Source organism: Carcharhinus amblyrhynchos, chromosome 24 (genome assembly GCF_965287045.1).
Source record: "Carcharhinus amblyrhynchos chromosome 24, sCarAmb.v2.hapA, whole genome shotgun sequence".
NCBI classification, from domain to species: domain Eukaryota; kingdom Metazoa; phylum Chordata; class Chondrichthyes; order Carcharhiniformes; family Carcharhinidae; genus Carcharhinus; species Carcharhinus amblyrhynchos.
Window position 1 is genome coordinate 16,403,003 of NC_137347.1, and position 17,722 is coordinate 16,420,724.

General features: G+C 41.2%; 1 protein-coding gene across 1 annotated transcript; it reads left to right on the forward strand.

Annotated features, from left to right (window-relative positions):
- Nucleotides 1–14,965: 14,965 nt before the first annotated feature.
- LOC145357889 (platelet-activating factor receptor-like) lies at nt 14,966–16,686 on the forward strand. Its single transcript, XM_080211450.1, has one exon. The coding sequence runs from the start codon at nt 14,966–14,968 to the stop codon at nt 15,980–15,982; it is 1,017 nt and encodes a 338-aa protein (XP_080067576.1). The 3' UTR covers nt 15,983–16,686.
- Nucleotides 16,687–17,722: the final 1,036 nt, after the last annotated feature.

Consider the following 17,722-nt stretch of genomic DNA (forward strand, 5'->3'; position numbering starts at 1 on the left):
TTTTTTCTTAAAGAAGCTTTTGAAAGAGGAGAGGGGTGGTAAATGAAATGGTTTTAGAAAAGTGCTCCATAGGTCAGAGTTATAGTGACTGAAAGATTGTTCCTCTAAAATGATAAAGGAAAAGGAAATGGAAACAAAAAATAATTTCTGGTTGACAGAGTGGTAGTTGTCAGTGGGAATAACTGCTGGCATAAATCACTCAGAGAATGCAAAAGTTTAAAGCTAAGGACCGTAATGTTGATGTGCCAGAGGATAGGGAGCCACCGACACTTGTTAAGTTGGAGATTGTGGATTTTAGGTGAGAGTTCTGGATTAAGTGGAAGTTGTGAAGGGTCAAAATGTGAGGGTAACAGGACTGCTTTCAGGAAGGTGATGGAATTAATATTTTGACAACAAACTTAGATGGCAGGGCTACTGAGACATTACTAAGTTCAGTAGCAGGGGAGTGGAAAAGATTGGACTGAAAGGTGTATTAATAAAGGTAGGAACTTAAAGAAAATATATTTTCAGTTTTGCTGATAAACTGGAACAAAAATTAATAATCCTGAAGACTGGGAGTATTTTTGAATTCAGTAAAGGAGAACAAAGGAACTGATAGAGAGCGAAAATAGAATATGAAAGTAAACAATTGAGAAACATGAAAATAGACTGTGAAAGCTTTTATTCATATGCAAAACAATCTGCACTACAGGCAGAGAAATGAGAATTTATAATGGCGAACAAAGAAATGGTAGAGAAACTAAACAGATTGTATCTGTTTTCACAGAGGAAGATACATAAAACCTCCAAGGAATACTGGAGATCTAAGGGACTAATGAGATATGAGGAACTGAAAGAAATTAGTACTGGTAAAATAATAATTGGAGAAATTAATGGGACTGAAACTTGATAAATTCATTGGACTCGATGATCTGTATCCTAGAATGTTGAAAGAGGTGGCGAAAGAGATGATAGATGTGATTAGTGGTCACCTTTCAAAATTCTGTAGATTCTGGAACAGTTCCTGGCATGTGAAAGGTAGCAAATGTAACCCCACTATTTAAGAAAAGAGAAAGAGAGAGAAAGCAGGGAATTGCAGACCTGTAAGAGTTCCAGTTGTAGGGAAAATACAAGTATCCACAATGAAGGATGTGATAACTGGACTCTTCGAAAATAGTGATGCAGAATCAACATGAATTTATGAAAGGGAAATCATGTTTGACAAAACTGTTAAGAGTTTTTTTAAGGATGTTACTTATAGAATAGATAAGAGGAACAAGTGGATATGTTGTATTTTTGGATTTTCAGAACGCATCAGATTAAGGATCAGTGTTTGGGCCCCAGCTATTCACAATATACATCAATGATTTGAATGTGGGGACTAAACGTAAAATGTTCAAGTTTGCTGATGACACAAAACTAGGTAAGAATGAGAGTTGTGAGTAGGATGCTAAGAGGCTTCAACGGGATTTAGCCGGTCTGTGATTGGGCACAAGAACATGGCAACTGGAATAGGATGGGATTTTCCAGCCCTTCCCTCCGGCAAGATCTTCCAGTTCCACCATGGGTTCCCTGATGACAGGACAAGTAAGCCATGCAAATTGCCATTGACTAATGGGACTGGAAGACCCAGTTGGAGGCCAATTTTGATCTACCTCTGCCGTGGGAAAGGGGTTGAGGGCTGAAAGATTCTGGCCATCATATGGAAAAATGGTGAGTTATTTACTTTGATAGGGAAAACAGAAATTCAATACTTAATTAGTATTGCTGCAATTGTTGTAGCCTTGGTGAGACTGCACCTGGAATATTGTGCACAGTTTTGGTCTCTTACCTAAGAAAGGATATACTTGCCAAAGAGGGAGTGCAACAAAGATTCACTAGACTGACCTCTGGAATGGCAAGTTTGTCCTACAAGGAGAGATTGAGGAGACTGAGGCCTACACTCTCTAGAGTTTAGAAGAGTAAGAGGTGATTTCATTAAAGCATACAACATTTTTACAGGGTAGATACAGGAAGGACTTTTCACATGGCTGGGGTGTGGATGGGGGGGAGGAGTGTTAAAAACAGGAGATATAGTCTCAAAATAAGGGGCAAGCCAATTAGGATTGCAATGAGGAGAAATTTCACTCAGAGGGTGGTAGGTCTTTGGAACTGTCTACTTCAGAGGGATTTGGATACTGAGTGACTGAGTATATTCAAGATAAAGGTTGAACAATTTCTAAATGTTGAAGATATCAAGGGATATAGGGATAGAACAGGAAAATGGAGTAGGCATGGGAGATCAGCCATCATTGAGTTGAATGGCAGAGCAGACTTCAGATGTTGAGTGGCCTACTCCTGCTTCTCTTTCCTATGTTTCTTCCAAAATATGATGGGCGCAATCTTACTGGCTGTTTACAGCACGCCCCTGCTGCGGTGAGATGGGAGAATTTGGTGCCGAGTGAAACCTCCACTCACTGCCGCAGGATGGGAAAATCCCCTCGGTGTGAATGGCCATGGCATTCTGGCCAACGTGCTGCAGATATCCAGTTCTTGCTGTAAATGTCTTGGAGATATTTGTAGTGGCAAAGAGACAAGAGTTGTGTTGTGATGAACAAATCAATGAAAGCTGATCTCAGTGAAACTATTTAAGAAGTCTGAGAAAGCTATGGGACCAGGAGAGATTAGTGCCATGAAGAAGGACCATGGGGGGAGAGTGAAGGAAAATACAATGGTCAACATTGTCAAAGTTAGGGGAGAGACTGTGAACCATTATTGCTGGTGTTGTATATAATTAGAATCTCAACTGTTGCAATGTAAAAAAGAGAATTCTGGAAGAGGTAAGCAGATTGACATGGGAATACTGGCTAATTTTTATTGCAATATTAACTGATCATAACTAATCCAGCAACAGATGAACTTGGCAGCTATTGTGCAAGTTACTTTTATGGAATTCAATCGCTCCCACCTCCATCTCCATCAGCTTTCCCATTACTGTTCAGTTAAACTAGCACTGGTGTGGAATTTGAGTTTCTATTCTCTAAATATGTAAAATAGATCGAGGCATAGATTGTGATGTAAAGTAGAAAGCCCCACAGGCGATTTTATGAATTTTAAAAATTCCACTCACTCACCGCAGCACCAAACAAATTTACGAGAAGGCTTTGATGAAAGTGATGTATTATTGAAAAAAAAGGGGCCGAAACGCATTGGGCATGGTCTGCGACGTCGTAGGAAGTTTCAAAACAAACCATAGGCCAATGAGTGAGGAGGGGTGTGTTTCAGCAGCAACTGCTAAGACAACAGGGCATTTTAATCCCTGTATTAGTTTATTGAGTGTAAATGAACAAACAAGTGCACTAGCCACTCGTGTGTAAAATAGGCATATGTCACTGCAAGGATTCCCTCCCGATTGTTTCTTCAGTAGTTCTTGAATTCTCAGATGACTGGTTGCTTTGCTTGGTAACTTAGGGTGAGTGCTTCAACCTTCATGTCTGTATCTATATAAGTTTGATTTTAAAGTTTGAACCTTATTCACTTTGTGCAAGACAAAAATGAGTTTCAACACTATTTAACATGGTAGTTTCAGTGGATTTACTCAGAATGTAAACATTTCTATCAACGTACAGTTGGGAATTTGGAATTAGCTGCACTGTTATTGCAGTTAATCATTTACCCTAGCTTTTCAGCAGCTTTCCACCCTTTGCTGAGAGGAGGGCGTGGTACATTGGTCCCCTCCGGGTAGGTGCCTGTCAATGCTAGTCCATAGTCATCGGCTGGGACAGTGAGAGTGGATTGGATCCCAGTCACCTGGCTGCTGGGTGCAGCCCCTCATTTCTGCTGGCCCACTCACTCTCTGTGGACTTGGCTGAAAGCGGGAGCGCGCTGTGTGGGTTAGGTGCCACAAACATGCACCTTCACCACTTCTGCTATTCAAATTTTGTAAACACCTTGAAAGCATTTGCAGAACTGAAAAAAAAACAATGAGAAATCTACCAACAATTAACATATTGTATTCATTTTGTTTTGATTATCCAATAAAGCAGAAGTGGGTAACGTAGGTTGTTGTATTTTATTCGTCAACGCGGAAATTGAATAAACGCGCCGTCTTTTTAAATTTCCCTCTGGTTCTCTTGATTGGTTGTCAGTTCTGCCAGGAGTTTAAAAAGGGAACTGATCATTTAAAGAAACACTGTCTGATATCTTCTACGATATTTGAATTGTGACTTTGTTTTGCGCGGAAGTAATTTAACCCTGTATCGATTTAGTGGTAATAAATGTAAGTGAATCTGAAACTACAATGTAAATATCTGTTTAATCTGCTGAAACATGAATTTACCCCAGCGCCACTTGGGTTGGTGTTGAACGATATCTTCTAACTGGTCGTTCCCGACTATTCCAGAAATCAAACCTGCTTCCGAACTTTTCCAACACAGCAACATTGCCCTTTGGTGCTGAATATTGAAGCCAACACTAACAGTGACAATAGCAGCTGATGATTTCCATTCTCCTTCTGGCAGATAGTTCCAAATCTGAAACCCTTTTCTCAGTTGAACCAGATTATTAATGGCTAAGATAACTGCTAAGGTTTTTAAATGAATCTAACAAAATAGTATATATTTCCTTCCCCACCGCCCCCCCCCCCAGCTCCCCTCAGCCCCATCTAGTTTTCTCCCTTCCTCTCCTGTAGTGTTTGTTGGAGTTGGGATTAGCCATGGCTCAGTTGATAGCATCTCATACATAGTCAGAAGGTTATAGATTCAAGTCCGACTCCAGGACTTGAACACAAGAATCTAGGCTGACTGTCCAAGGCTGCACTGTTGGCGGTGTTGTATTTTGGGTAGGACATTAAACTGTGATCCTGTCTGCTTTCTTGGGCAGGTATAAACGATTCCAAGTAGAGCAGAGTGGGTCACCCCCAGCGTTCTGGCTTCTTGAACCAATATTTTTCCCTTAACTATCATCATGAAAGCATTTTACCCAGTCATTAGCATGTTAATATTTGTGAGAGTTTGCTGCGTGCAAATTGATTGCTACATTTCCAACATCATATGGTGTTGACAAACCAAAAGTGCCTCATTGGCTATAAAGAATGTTTTGACATCATGGGTTGTGAAAGGTATTCTATTACAAGTCATTCATTTGTTTTATTTGAATGGCAATAATATGAAATGCGTGATACTGGGCAGACTGCCCACGATATAGCTTTCCTTCATTTCACTTACATTGAAGTTAACATGTTGACATATGTCCACGTTTGCTTCCACAGGTGGTGTTAGCAGCTCTCTGGTACAATGCCCAATTGTTTATGTGCCAACCAAGATACTGAGAGTGTTTGACTGTGGAGGCTGACATAGCCAAGTCCTATTTGCACCTCAATGAGTGCACATTTCTAGCAGGGGCCTCTGTGCGCTGATCAGGCTTTGTTGATTATTTTATTTGCATACCTTTCTTTGCTTCCTAAACAATTTGATGGCGCTGACTCAGAAGGAGCTCCCTCATGGCCATTTGACTCAAAATCAGGCACTTGCACAGACTGAGAATTGACTGTGGGGGGCCTCCCTAGTCAGTGATGTTCAATCCCACTGCATCTCTGCACACTTACCAAATGGCTTTATTAAGTTCACGATGACTCAGGACATCTGCGTGCAAACACATTGCAAAAACTGGCCATTGTGATATGTTTACATTATAATAGATTGTTACCTGCTACACCTTTGTCAGTTGTGATGTAGATTTTTTTTAAAGTCAATGTTACAATTTAAAAAAATGAATTTGTAGTGCCAGTTAAGATGATATTAAAATAGTTCAGTTTCCATCATTGTATATTCCTTCATATACAGATACAATTACTAATCTTTAATCTTAAAATAATCTTGTTAAAATTCTATCTATAGTCGTCATATAACTTAAGTGCAATGACACGTAAACACACAACCAAATTAGGGAAAATAAATTTGGGTGGCACAGTTGTTAGCACAGCTGCCTCACACTGCCAGGGACCTTGGTTCAGTTTCAGTCTTAGGTGACTGTCTGTGTGGAGTTTCCACATTCTCCCTGTGTTTGCATGGGCTTCCTCCGGGTGTTCCTGTTTCTTCCCACTGTTCAAAGATGTGCAAGTCAGGTTGATTGGCCCTGCTAAATTGTTCCTTAGTGTCAGGGGGATTAGCAGTGTGGAGTTGCAGGAATAGGACCTGGGTGGGATTGTTTTCAATGCAAGCTCAATGGGCCAAATGGCCTCTTTCTGCACTGTATAATTCTATGATTTATTCTCCATTGTTTTGCTTGTATGCTTTCCTTGGACCACTCCCCAGGCTGAGAGGCATTGGCTTTTGCCAGTAGTTGGTACACAGCAGTGCCTGAGATAACCTCCTTTCCAACTTCCTATGTGGAAATAATTGACCTTCACTCAGCTTTTTCCCAAAGAGGCACAAACCTGCTTTCCACATATTAGAGTCTGTCTGATTCCTGCTATCCAAGGCAAATGATTTAGTTGCTCTTTTAGTCAGGGGAAAATCCTCAAGGTGGGTGATGAGATTCAAACTGGTTATAGAGATGCTGAAATGGATCTCGAGTCTTTCATCTTAACCACTTAGCCGCAGCTACTATACAGATGGTACTTATCAGTTAGATTGCTGAAGTGCTTGTTGCTACTGTAGAAGTGTTTGTTGTAAGGATGTGCGTCAATGGCATAGGTATTTACACATTCTGTTGACTTATATAGCTGGCCAAACAAGGAAGTTGTGTATTTTAACCATGCAATTACTGAGAAATGGCACAGACATTGCAGCTGTCAGTATCATAGATATTCAGAGAGTGTGTTTCCACCCTCGCCACAAACCGCAATTTGATCCTGGACATTGGTTCTGCATTGGCCTTTTCATGTGTGTGGGAAGTATAGCAGATGGTGTTTGCATGAGCATATAACACTTCTTCTTTTGTATTGTTATTTTCAAATGTCAGACTATTCTTTCTCATTCTTTTAAGCTCATGTAACCCAAGCAGTTTGTTTTAGTCATTTTTGCTGATAGGCTGTGTTTTTTGTCTTTAACCTCTTAAGCTGTCCCCTGTCCACATTCAATGACTAGTTGCCCGAGAGCACATGTTGGTGCTCCACGCTTCTGCAAGTGTTGCTGCGCAGTCGGACAGTATGAGGTGCAATGATTCCGGAGATTCAGCCACCCTTGGATTTTAATTCCACCCTTGGAAGAAGCTTCCACACTGGGCAGTTTGGAGTCAGGTTGGGAGCAGATGTGATAGGAGTGGGAAGCAGGTGGGAATGCAGGCACGGATTCGGATTTTACTCTCCCAGGGGACATCAGTACACATTTATGCTGTATGTGACTCAGCAATTCTGCGATTAGTAAAAACGAAAAAAATATTGCCCTCAAGTCCAATGTTCAGGAAACAAGCCATCAGAATTATTAAATAGCTGATCAAAGAAGGGGAATAAACCACCACTGTTACCAAGCTATGTTGCTTCAAACACCACAGGTAGAAACTGCTGTCTGCAGTATGGTTAAGTGGTTAGCAAAAAGAACCAAGGCTCACTCAGTCATCAGATCTATCACTTTTGGTCTCTTCACAGAATGGGAGCATTTAATAACTTTTCTTGAACTGCTGGTTCTTGTATATAGACAAGCATTTCTGCAACTATCAAACTCCTAACTCCCAGCATTCTGCCCCTCACTGTCTTTTTTCAGTATGAAAATTGAAGAGAGAAAGTGATTAGCAACTCCCGTGTGGTTATGTTCACCTAAGTTCTGTGTGTGGGGGGGTTTCCACAGAATGTCCAACATTGTAAATTTGTTACATTTGTTTTCTTATAAATGTATATTTATTCAGTAACTCTTTCTTAAGTTCTGAATGTCTATTAACTATGGAGATATGTTGGGAGTTTACAAACCTTTGTGCCACAGGACTCATTCATTCAACGCACACAGAGTAAGACACATGGTTCAGGCAAATAAAAATAATAACACCATCTTAGATTATGTTTTGGGTATTAGGGATGGAATATGCTTGCATTCTAGATCTCTACATGTTCTACACAGTGAGAGTGAAGAGCCAGGAACTCTCTGCAGTGGGGATGAGTTGGAAGTGATTTGAATCATAGAATCCTACATTGCAGAAGAAGGCCATTTGCACTGACCACAATCCCACCCAGGCCCTATCCCCATTGCCCTATGCATTGATCCTAGCTAGTCTCTCTGACTCGAAGGGGCAATTTTGCATGGCCAATCCATCTAACCCGCACATCTTTGGATTGGTGGGAGAGATCGGAGCACCTGGAGGAAACGCACGGGGACACAGGGAGGACATGCAAACTCCAGCCAGACAGTGACCCAAGCCGGGAATCGGATCCGGGTCCCTGGTGCTGTGTCATCATGCTGCTTGGTTGGAATATCGTGGATTTGGTAGATCCTGCTCCTCATCTTTCCATAGGAATAGATTCAAATTATATATATTTTGTTGGCACCCTGAATTAAACAGACCTCGCTTCTGCATATGTTGGCCTGTCACCCCACTGATGCTGCTGTCCATGAAATGGGCACAATGAGGTCCAGTTACTGCTCCTTGATTTTAAAGAAAGAATAGGAAGTAGCCTCCTACACTTGCAGGCTGACTAAGTGATATGAAAACAAACAAGAGCAGTTCTTAAAGTTGTTTAGAGTTCACAATAGTTTTTGGATTCTTCTCAAGTTGCTACATTGTAAACATCTGAAGTATGGGCTGGGGAACAGTAGCTGTTTTTAACCTCAGTAATTCAGTCAATAGAGAGCTCTTGTGGCCCAGTTGATAGCCTTCTTGCCTCTGAGACAGAGGCTCTAGGTCCAAGTCCCACTCTGCAATTTCACAGTCAGGCATTCATTACATTACCAAACAGGTTGATTATCAGCCTGTGAATCCTTCCAATCTGCCTGAGGGCAGGCAATAAGAGCGGAAGAGTTTTCTGGTCACTCATTCTGCAGAAGGCAATTGCTACATATAATCATGCACCAAACAATGGAATTCCATGATCACCAATGCCAGCTTAGGGCTTGGAAACTGAAGGAAGAAGAACCCACCCCATCTTCCTTTTCAGACCTGTCTTATAAAAGCAACATTTATTCAGTAGCTGTTTCTTTAGTTCTGAATATCTATTAACCATGGAGATACGTTGGGAGTTTTCAAACCTTTGTACCACAGGACTCATTCTTTGACTGACCAAGAACAATGGGCAGCACACTGGTTAGCACTGCTGCTTCACACTGCCAGGGATCCAGGTTCAATTCTGGCCTCGGGTCACTATCTGTGTGGAGTCTGCACGTTCTCCCCATGGACTTCCTCCAGGTGCTCCGGTTTCCTCCCCACTCTGAAAGACATGCTGGTTAGGTGCATTAGCCATGCTAAGTTCTCCCTCAGTGTATCCGAACAGGCACTGGAGTGTGGTGAGTAGAGGATTTTCACAGTAACTTCATTGCAGTGTTAATGTAAGCCTACTTGTGACACAAATAAATAAATAACAAAGCTGCAGCACAATTAGTGTCCCTCTCAGGTCCATAAATTCCATACCTATGTCCCAATCCAGTAACCTCAGCCCTGGTGACCAACCTTGTAAGATATTTTTACTTATTCTGAAACCATTCTCAACTTATAAAGTATCGGTTTGTGACTGGCTTCATTTACCAAGAAAAAGACACGCTCAGGTTGTTCTTATTGTTTATTTCTTAAAGCTGACACTTAACTGCGTAGGTTTGATGTGGATTACTTTTCAATAGCAGGTTGCGTGTCGTTCCCGTCTTTGAAAGATCATTAACAGACAGATCCTAAAGAATAGAGCCTTTGATGTTAGCTGAACCCCAATACAGAAAAACAGCTTGATTTTCCTAACTTTATATCTTATGGCAATGTCTAGTTCTAGTCCTTGTTAAAGTGATGCCAGTGCAGTTCCAACATTGCCAGTAATGGAACTTTAATCTCTGCAATAATCCCCAAATGACAAAAGGCTTCATGAATACTCACCTTTGTCTTTGAACATTGAAAATATTTCGACAGGAAAACAAGGAAAGAAAAAAAGATTGTTTAACCCATCAAATCTAATTAACTTTTTATGATTCATTTAAAAGTATCCTTTTTTTTAAGTACTACAATACATTAACTATGTTAAGTTCATTGTTAGTCAAATGAAGCATCTGGGCTAAGAGAGCTCTGAGTAGTGTACTGTATTCACAGAAATAGCAGCAAATACCAGCAAGGAGGAAGCAAGATGCGAAAGGAATTGGCTCTATGAAAAGTGAATGGGCAGCTTTTGAATTTGGTACAAGTTTGCACCTCTGTATTAATAGTGTTCCATTTTCACAGGGTACCACTGTGTGCTGGAGAGGAACCGAGAGAACACTCAGAAAGAAGCTACAAACAAAATGGGGTCAGAATTGTGGAATGTGACGGAAGAAACCTTAAATTTGGTGTAAGTTTGCGTTGCTGTTTTACTGTCTGCATTGCTGGTAATTTCTTAGTAAAAGAGCAAGTGTATATGATATTTGTTCCCCAACAGTCCATTGCATCATTTGTGGCTCCCTCATCAAGGGAGAGATTATATTTTTAAAGATCTTCATTAACTTGCTTTCCTGCTGTTAAGAAAACTCCCTGCAATCTCTCAACCTTTGCCGCAAATTGCAGTCCACCCAAACTCCTTGGTGGGTGAGCCAATGATATTTTTCCACCTCAGTACCAGGTGATGAAAAGTCTGTTGCGGAAGTCAAGCAACATACCTTGTGGGGAGTGTGGCAAAGCTGGCACCCAGCAGTGTCTTCTTGTTGGAATTGTGCCACTTGCTGCAGAGTTACTGATGGTGTGAAACTACCTCATCAGCTAAGATTAAAAATCTGAAACTATCCTGACAGGGGAAAGAAACTCTCTGATGGTATCTTTGCCAGACTTCAACATGTGATAATATAGTTGCAACAATCGATTCTATTCATTTCAGTTGAAACCAAACATGAACTAATACAAAATATGACTAAGTAAGTGATTCAGACTGTAATGGGGTGGCATAGTGGCACAGTGGTTAGCACTGCCACCTCACTGCGACAGGGATCCGAATTCAATTCTGGCCTTTGTGTGGAGTTTGCACGTTCTCCCTGTGTCTGCGTGGGTTTCCCCTGAGTGCTCTGGTTTCCTCCCATAGTCCAAAGATGTGCAGGTTAGGTGGATTGGCCATGCTAAATTGACCCTCAGTGTCAGGGGGATTAGCAGGGTAAATGTGTGGGGTTACAGAGATGAGGCCTGAGTGGGATTGTTGTCAGTGCAGACTTGATGGGCTGAAAGGCCTCCTTCTGCACTGCCGATTCTACCATCAAAGTAAAATAATGGAAAGTATTATTTACATCACGCTGATTTCCATATTCAAGATTTAACAGGGAATGGGTTGAGTGATTCAGTTTTTTTTTATTCACTGAATTTGTTTGTTCCTTGCATGCTTTGGAGTGTGTGATGTGTCTTGGAGCAAACCTGCTGTGTCCCTAATGACAAGTTTCAGCGCTGAACTGTACATTTGGATATAAAATCAAGATGCTGACAACTATGTTTGCCTCACAAAGCTGGTTTCACAGGGTTTGATGTCACCAGTAACCATTGTGGCAACTCGAACACCATGTTGAGAGTTGTCAGAAAATTACCCAGTCAATTCTGAAATAAATGCACCAGTGACAGCACTTACTGCTATGTTAATGGCCAAGATTTTCTGGTTTTCTTTCATTTCTCAGAACAGGATGTTGTGATTAAATTCATACAGAGCTATGAATGTTAAGGCTCCTCCAATAGTTGAGAGTACATGAGAGTCTGTTATAGAGGTGTGTAGGATAGCAATGTTCACAGCTCAATCCTCATCAGTGCTGAATGATGTGATCTTTTAAGGTTTAGTTATCAGTGTCACAAGTAGGCTTACATTAACACTGCAATGAAGTTACTGTGAAATTCCCCTAGTTGCCGCAATCCGGCACCTGTTTGGGTCAATGCTCCTAACCGGCACCTCCTTCAGCTGGAGTACCCGAAGGAAACCCACACAGACATGGGGAGAACATGCAAACTCCAGACAGACAGTGACCCAAGCCAGGAATCGAACCTGGGTCCCTGGTGCTGTGAAGCAGCAGTGCTAACCATTGTGCCACCATTGTACCAACTGACCTCAGGATCCACCAGTTGGTGAAGGGAAAAGTTGCAGCTTTTGTTGACCAGTAAATGAGAAATGTAGAAACATGGGCCAGGAATTTCTTTGGAACTACTGCTGTTGCACTATTTTAATATTGTGAGTGTGATGGCAGAGGGGAAGCAGCTCCCCAGACATTACTGAGCTATCTAAAGTGAGTTTGTGTTGCACTCCCAACAAAGTTACAACTGTGCAGCTACAAAGGCATTCCTGGTCACGAACACGAGACAACAGTGGTTCCTTTAGCGTGCTACCACTCACTCACGCTCCCTTGGCTGAGAGCTGCTGGCCTCTATCGTGTAGGGGAAAAAATTAGGAGCAAAAAGGGAAATGTTTCACATTGGTAAATGCAGAAAGCACCTGTTGCGAAATTGCACACATTCTGCCAATGAGTTAATCTGCCATCTGTTAAAATGAATAAATTAGCTGAAAAGTTCTCTCAAAAATCTTTAAGAAAGTTTGTCATTTCTTAAACTCCTGAAGCAGAATGTAGTCATTTTCCCCACAATAATGTGCACTCTGGACCTGAGGGGCAGTAAAAAGAGAAGTCTTCAGAATTGTACATGTCTTTTATCAAATGATTCATAAACCTGATGAGACAGAAAACTCCAATGCCCTGCCATGAGGCTGACTTATCACATACATGTTGAATTGCAATCGTATCTTTTACAGTACTGATGTTTTGAAATAAATTGTCAATTTGTGGCCGCCTTGAATTGCGTTTGTGACTCTGAGGGTTACTAAGCATGGCTTCCCTCATATAAGTCATGTTATAAACTCATAAAGCAACCAAATATTGTAGAAACATTGCTGAAACCATCTTCAATTATTATCTAAACTTAACAAGTCAGACAGTAGTTTTCACTTATATTGCAGTTACCTTGGAAAGCTTTTGGAATGTTTACACTGATGTTTCTGACTGTTAAAAGGTGGCTTTGTTGGGTTTTTAGATAATTCTCCATTTGGAATGAAAAGTAAGTGTCAATAATCCCGCACAGCTTACATTCTCAGTATAGAAGCCAGCACTGTGCAATATCATCTCCCTCTCTTCAGGTATCCTGACCTATGAGGGCATTGGTGACTTCTGTGTGTTGAACGATGGTCATGTTTGGCAACATACTGCAATAGGTTGCTGTTGCCTTCTGCAGGTTCTGGCTGAGGAGACTCTCCTACGCTTACCACCTGCCGTAGGCATATCTAAAATTAAGGCCACAAGTTGATAATCAACCTGTTTGGCTGTGTTATGGATGCATCTTCCATGCTTTTCAAATCCTGGAATGGAACTCGTACACAGAGCTTCTGGCTTAGCGGCAGGGAAACAACCCATTGTGTCACAAGGCCTCCTACACTGCTATCAACATTGGGAAAATGCAAAGAATGAAATTTATAGCTAAGCAGAGTGAAATAGATTGCAAATTCATCGAGACACTCAGGGGTAAATCTTGGTTTTGTGCGGTAGCATAAAATGGGTGATAGTGAGTCGGCAACTCATTTTACATCTCTCCTGGTTTTTACTTCCACTGGATACTGATCCATTCTCATCAGTTTTCTACAAAGTCATGATCCCCCCCCCACTTAGTGCTGCATTTATTAATAGGTTATAGATACATGGAAATCCTTTACATTTTATAATGCAGTGGGATGGATTTAGCTTGACTTTTGCTGTGTTCAATGAAACCAGTCAAACATTATAGGTAAAAATATTTCTGGAGTGTACAAGTGACCTCTCCCCAGTTTCTCAAACAAATGTATTTTTGGTGTCAAGATCCCTGTTAATTATTTCATGCGCTACCCCAGATCCTGTTCCGCGTAACTGTGTGTTCCTGGGAGCTAACTTGTTATGAACCACAGTTAATGCCGTATATGCAAAATTGGATTTTGCAGCAAAGTCATTATATAAATTTGCCTGAGAATTCCTTCTAAATATAGATCACAAAAAAAACGCATTGCTTAAATTCTTTGGTGAATGCTCGTTTCTACGACAGTTTCCAGATGGAAAAGTGGAATCAGGGAATTTGGCTGTATTTTGGCCAAGTTGGGATGACTTGGAAGCCTAGTCCTTTGCTATTTTCATTGAATTGGCTAGCTTTTTAAAGAGTTCTGGACACCTTTTGCTTCTCATGCTCTCTCCCCCACTCCTCTCCTACCCGCCATGCAAAGATATGTCTCTGTGTCTCAAATCACCCGTATAACTCCTCATTTACCCATTCCAAGGTGTGCCCCCCCACCAGAAAAATTCCCTATGGGCCCTCATGTCCCCCTATGCCAAGGTATGGTGCTTTCATATCCATGCACACATGATACACTGTATAGACGTAATGAACGGTATTGTGATAGTAGGGTATGTTGATAAAAGCTTTAAAATTAGTCATTTATTCATGAAAATAACTTTGACTACAATTAGATGGTAGTGCCATTCCTCCAAATCCTTTCAAGTTTCAATAGCAGAAACTACAAGCACATAATAACTCTATCTTGCATCTATAAACAATGTGAAATTGACAGCAGAGACCAGAAAGCCAGAACTATCAAACAATGTTTTCACTGGGGCCCATGAGTTTCAACAGGCTAATATATTTCTAGGCTCTCATCCAAGCCTCATTATGTATTCTTGGCCAAGAGTGAAGACATCCATTTGAGTACTTGAATACTGTAAATTTCACAATGTTAACTTACACGTGAAAAAGTGAATTCCTATTAGTCATTTCTTTAAGTATTAGCTTAAAGCAGCTTTTAGGATGCTTCAGGTCCATTGACCATTTTTTAAAAATTCAACGTATACTTATATTTGTCTTATTTTTCTGCAGACGGACAACGATGAACTCCAGCGAGAACTACAGCTCGATAAGTCGAGCAGCTGGGACCTGTGACACCGGGAACCCTGTTAAGAACTTCATTCTACCACTCACCTACTTGGTGGTCCTGGTGGTTGGACTCTTCGGGAACTGCATTGCGCTGCTGACATTTCTACGGAATGACAGGAAGGTCAAAAAAGCAATCCGCGTGTATCTGATTAACCTGTCCCTGGCCGACATCCTGTTCAACCTCACTTTGCCGTTTTGGGTGGTTTATTATTTTAAAGGGGGAGACTGGGTCTTCTCAGAAGTCATCTGCCGATTAGCTGGGTCATTCTACTACATTGCGACCTACAGCGCTATCACCTTTATGATCCTCATTAGCATTAACCGATACTGCACTGTTCGAATGAGAAAACAGAACATTCCTTTCAATAAGCCGATAGGATCCATTTACACCTGCGTGGTTGTTTGGATATTTTGGTTTGCATGTTCTGTCCCTGCACTGATGCAGCAGCAGTCTTTCAAGAAGGGGTTCACCGTCACCAAATGTTTTGAGGAGTACTCTGACAGAACGGTTTATGTGTATGCATCTTTCATGTTTTTCCTCATATCCCTACTGATTGTTTTGCTCAGCTATGTATCAATAATGAAAGCTCTTTCATCCCAAGGCAAAGCTTCTCAAGGCGCCCATCGAAAGCTGGCCAAATCGATGGTGCTGGGGATGCTAGTGGTGTTTTTGGTTTGCGTCCTACCTTATCACATCTCCCTAATCCCCTGGGAGTTAAGCAAAGCGAACTCTAAAGAGATGCCTGATTGTGGCCCTTCCAAGGGCATAGACATTATACATCAACTGACCATGGCTTTGCTGAGCATGAACAGTTGCATCGATCCAATCATCTATTGCTTCTCCGTGAAGCGATTTCGCAAGGATTTGAAGAAAACATTCCACAAGCTGATGCGCTGTCTGCCAATTCAGGTGCACACATTTGAGGCCTCAGAAATTCATGTCAGGTCAACTTCACTCACTACCTCATAGCCTAGACACTGTCGGGAAATGGTGGCTAACCTGAAAATTCAACGTCAGCACTCACCACTTTGTGGTGCTTGATGTACTTTTGGCTGAGCTAGAGGAAAAAAAGTCAGGCCATCCGTGGATGACTTTCATCTCAGGTTTGACTATTGTAAAGCATCCAGCGGGTTTTTTGTTTTCAGTTGCTTCCTGCACCAAATGAAGCTTGGCATTACTCAAAAGACGCTTTGTGACTGCTGCAATTTTAAAACTTTTACAAATTTTAGTGGATGAAATGTCACGGGACAGAGAATGCAACCAAATTCCTGCACCATTGCCGCAAGAAGGCCTGTGCCAGGAGCAGCCAAGACAAACATTGAACTGTATTTCCTCAGTTGATGTTACTTTGGAGCATTGCCTTCGTGTGAAGATGCTTTGGTGAAGGAGATTTGCTGGAAGAGTCTTACCATTTTTAGTATCGTGAGGTCAAATGGAAGTAAAGCACAGTGGCATAGCGGTTAGCACTGTTATCTCACAGTTCCAGAGACCCGGGTTCGATTCCTGGTTTAGGTCACTATTTGTATGGAGTTTGCACGTTTTCCCCATGTGTGCATGGGTTCCCTCCAGGTGCTCTGGTTGCCTCCCACACTTCAGAGATGTGCAGGTTAGGTTGATTGGCCATGCTAAATTGTCTTTAGTCTCAGGGGGATTAGCAGGGTAAATACATAGGATTACATGGATTAGCAGGGTAAATACATAGGATTACATGGATTAGCAGGGTAAATACATAGGATTACATGGGTGGGATTGTGGTAGCTGCAGGCTCAATTGCTGAATGGCCTCCTGCACTGTAGAGACTCTATTCTATATGTCTTGCTGCAATATAACATCATTGAGCCTATGTGTGGGATGTATGTAGGATAGTGAGACCTCTCCTTCGCTCTTATGTGGGAATTATTTTCTGCTGACTATGGATACTGACAAGTGACATTCACCACAATGTTCAAAGGACAAAATGTGATCAGATATATTACAGTGGTACTCTTCCTCACTGCAAACAATCCTGGTGATTTTGCTTCTCTTTTTGACCGTAACTTAAATATTATTTTTGTAGGTGAAGCACTCCATAATTTTTTTATTGCTTGAGTTTTGTACTTTGTAAAATATTTATAATATTTTTTCTATATTTTTCATTTAAATCCTGGCTTTGCTTCATTACAGTGCTGGGGGAAATGAACACCAAAATTTAGCCTTCCATCATAATTGTTTTATTGAGAACTGTATTAAGTCTTAATATTTGTGTGGGGAATGTGTATAAATGAATGCTGGCACACAAAGTGTAAAATAAATCTGTTATTATTTATGGAAGAAAAGACTCACAGAATCAAAGAATTATTTGATGTGTCAAATCATTATTGGTGGTTTCTTTCAAATCGCCTGCACAGCTTGATTCCCCTTCTCTGCTCAATCACCATGTGTCGTTTTATTTATCTAGCAGCTAACTAATTCCCTTTTGTAAGATTTTGACACACTGCTTCAACAACAAGTCTGTGAAATATTACCCACTTGTAATAAGTTGGAGGCAGAAGTCCCTTCACTAAAATCCCTTCATTTACAAACTCTAACAGCAGTACACAGAGTTAGCATCTGTCTCCGGCGGTGTCAGAGGAACTGACACTCTCGGTTAAATCCAAGGCAAAGCCTCCCTGACTGGCCCATCATTTGAATCCTTAATCAGGGAGTTCATATTCCAATAGGCCAACCTTA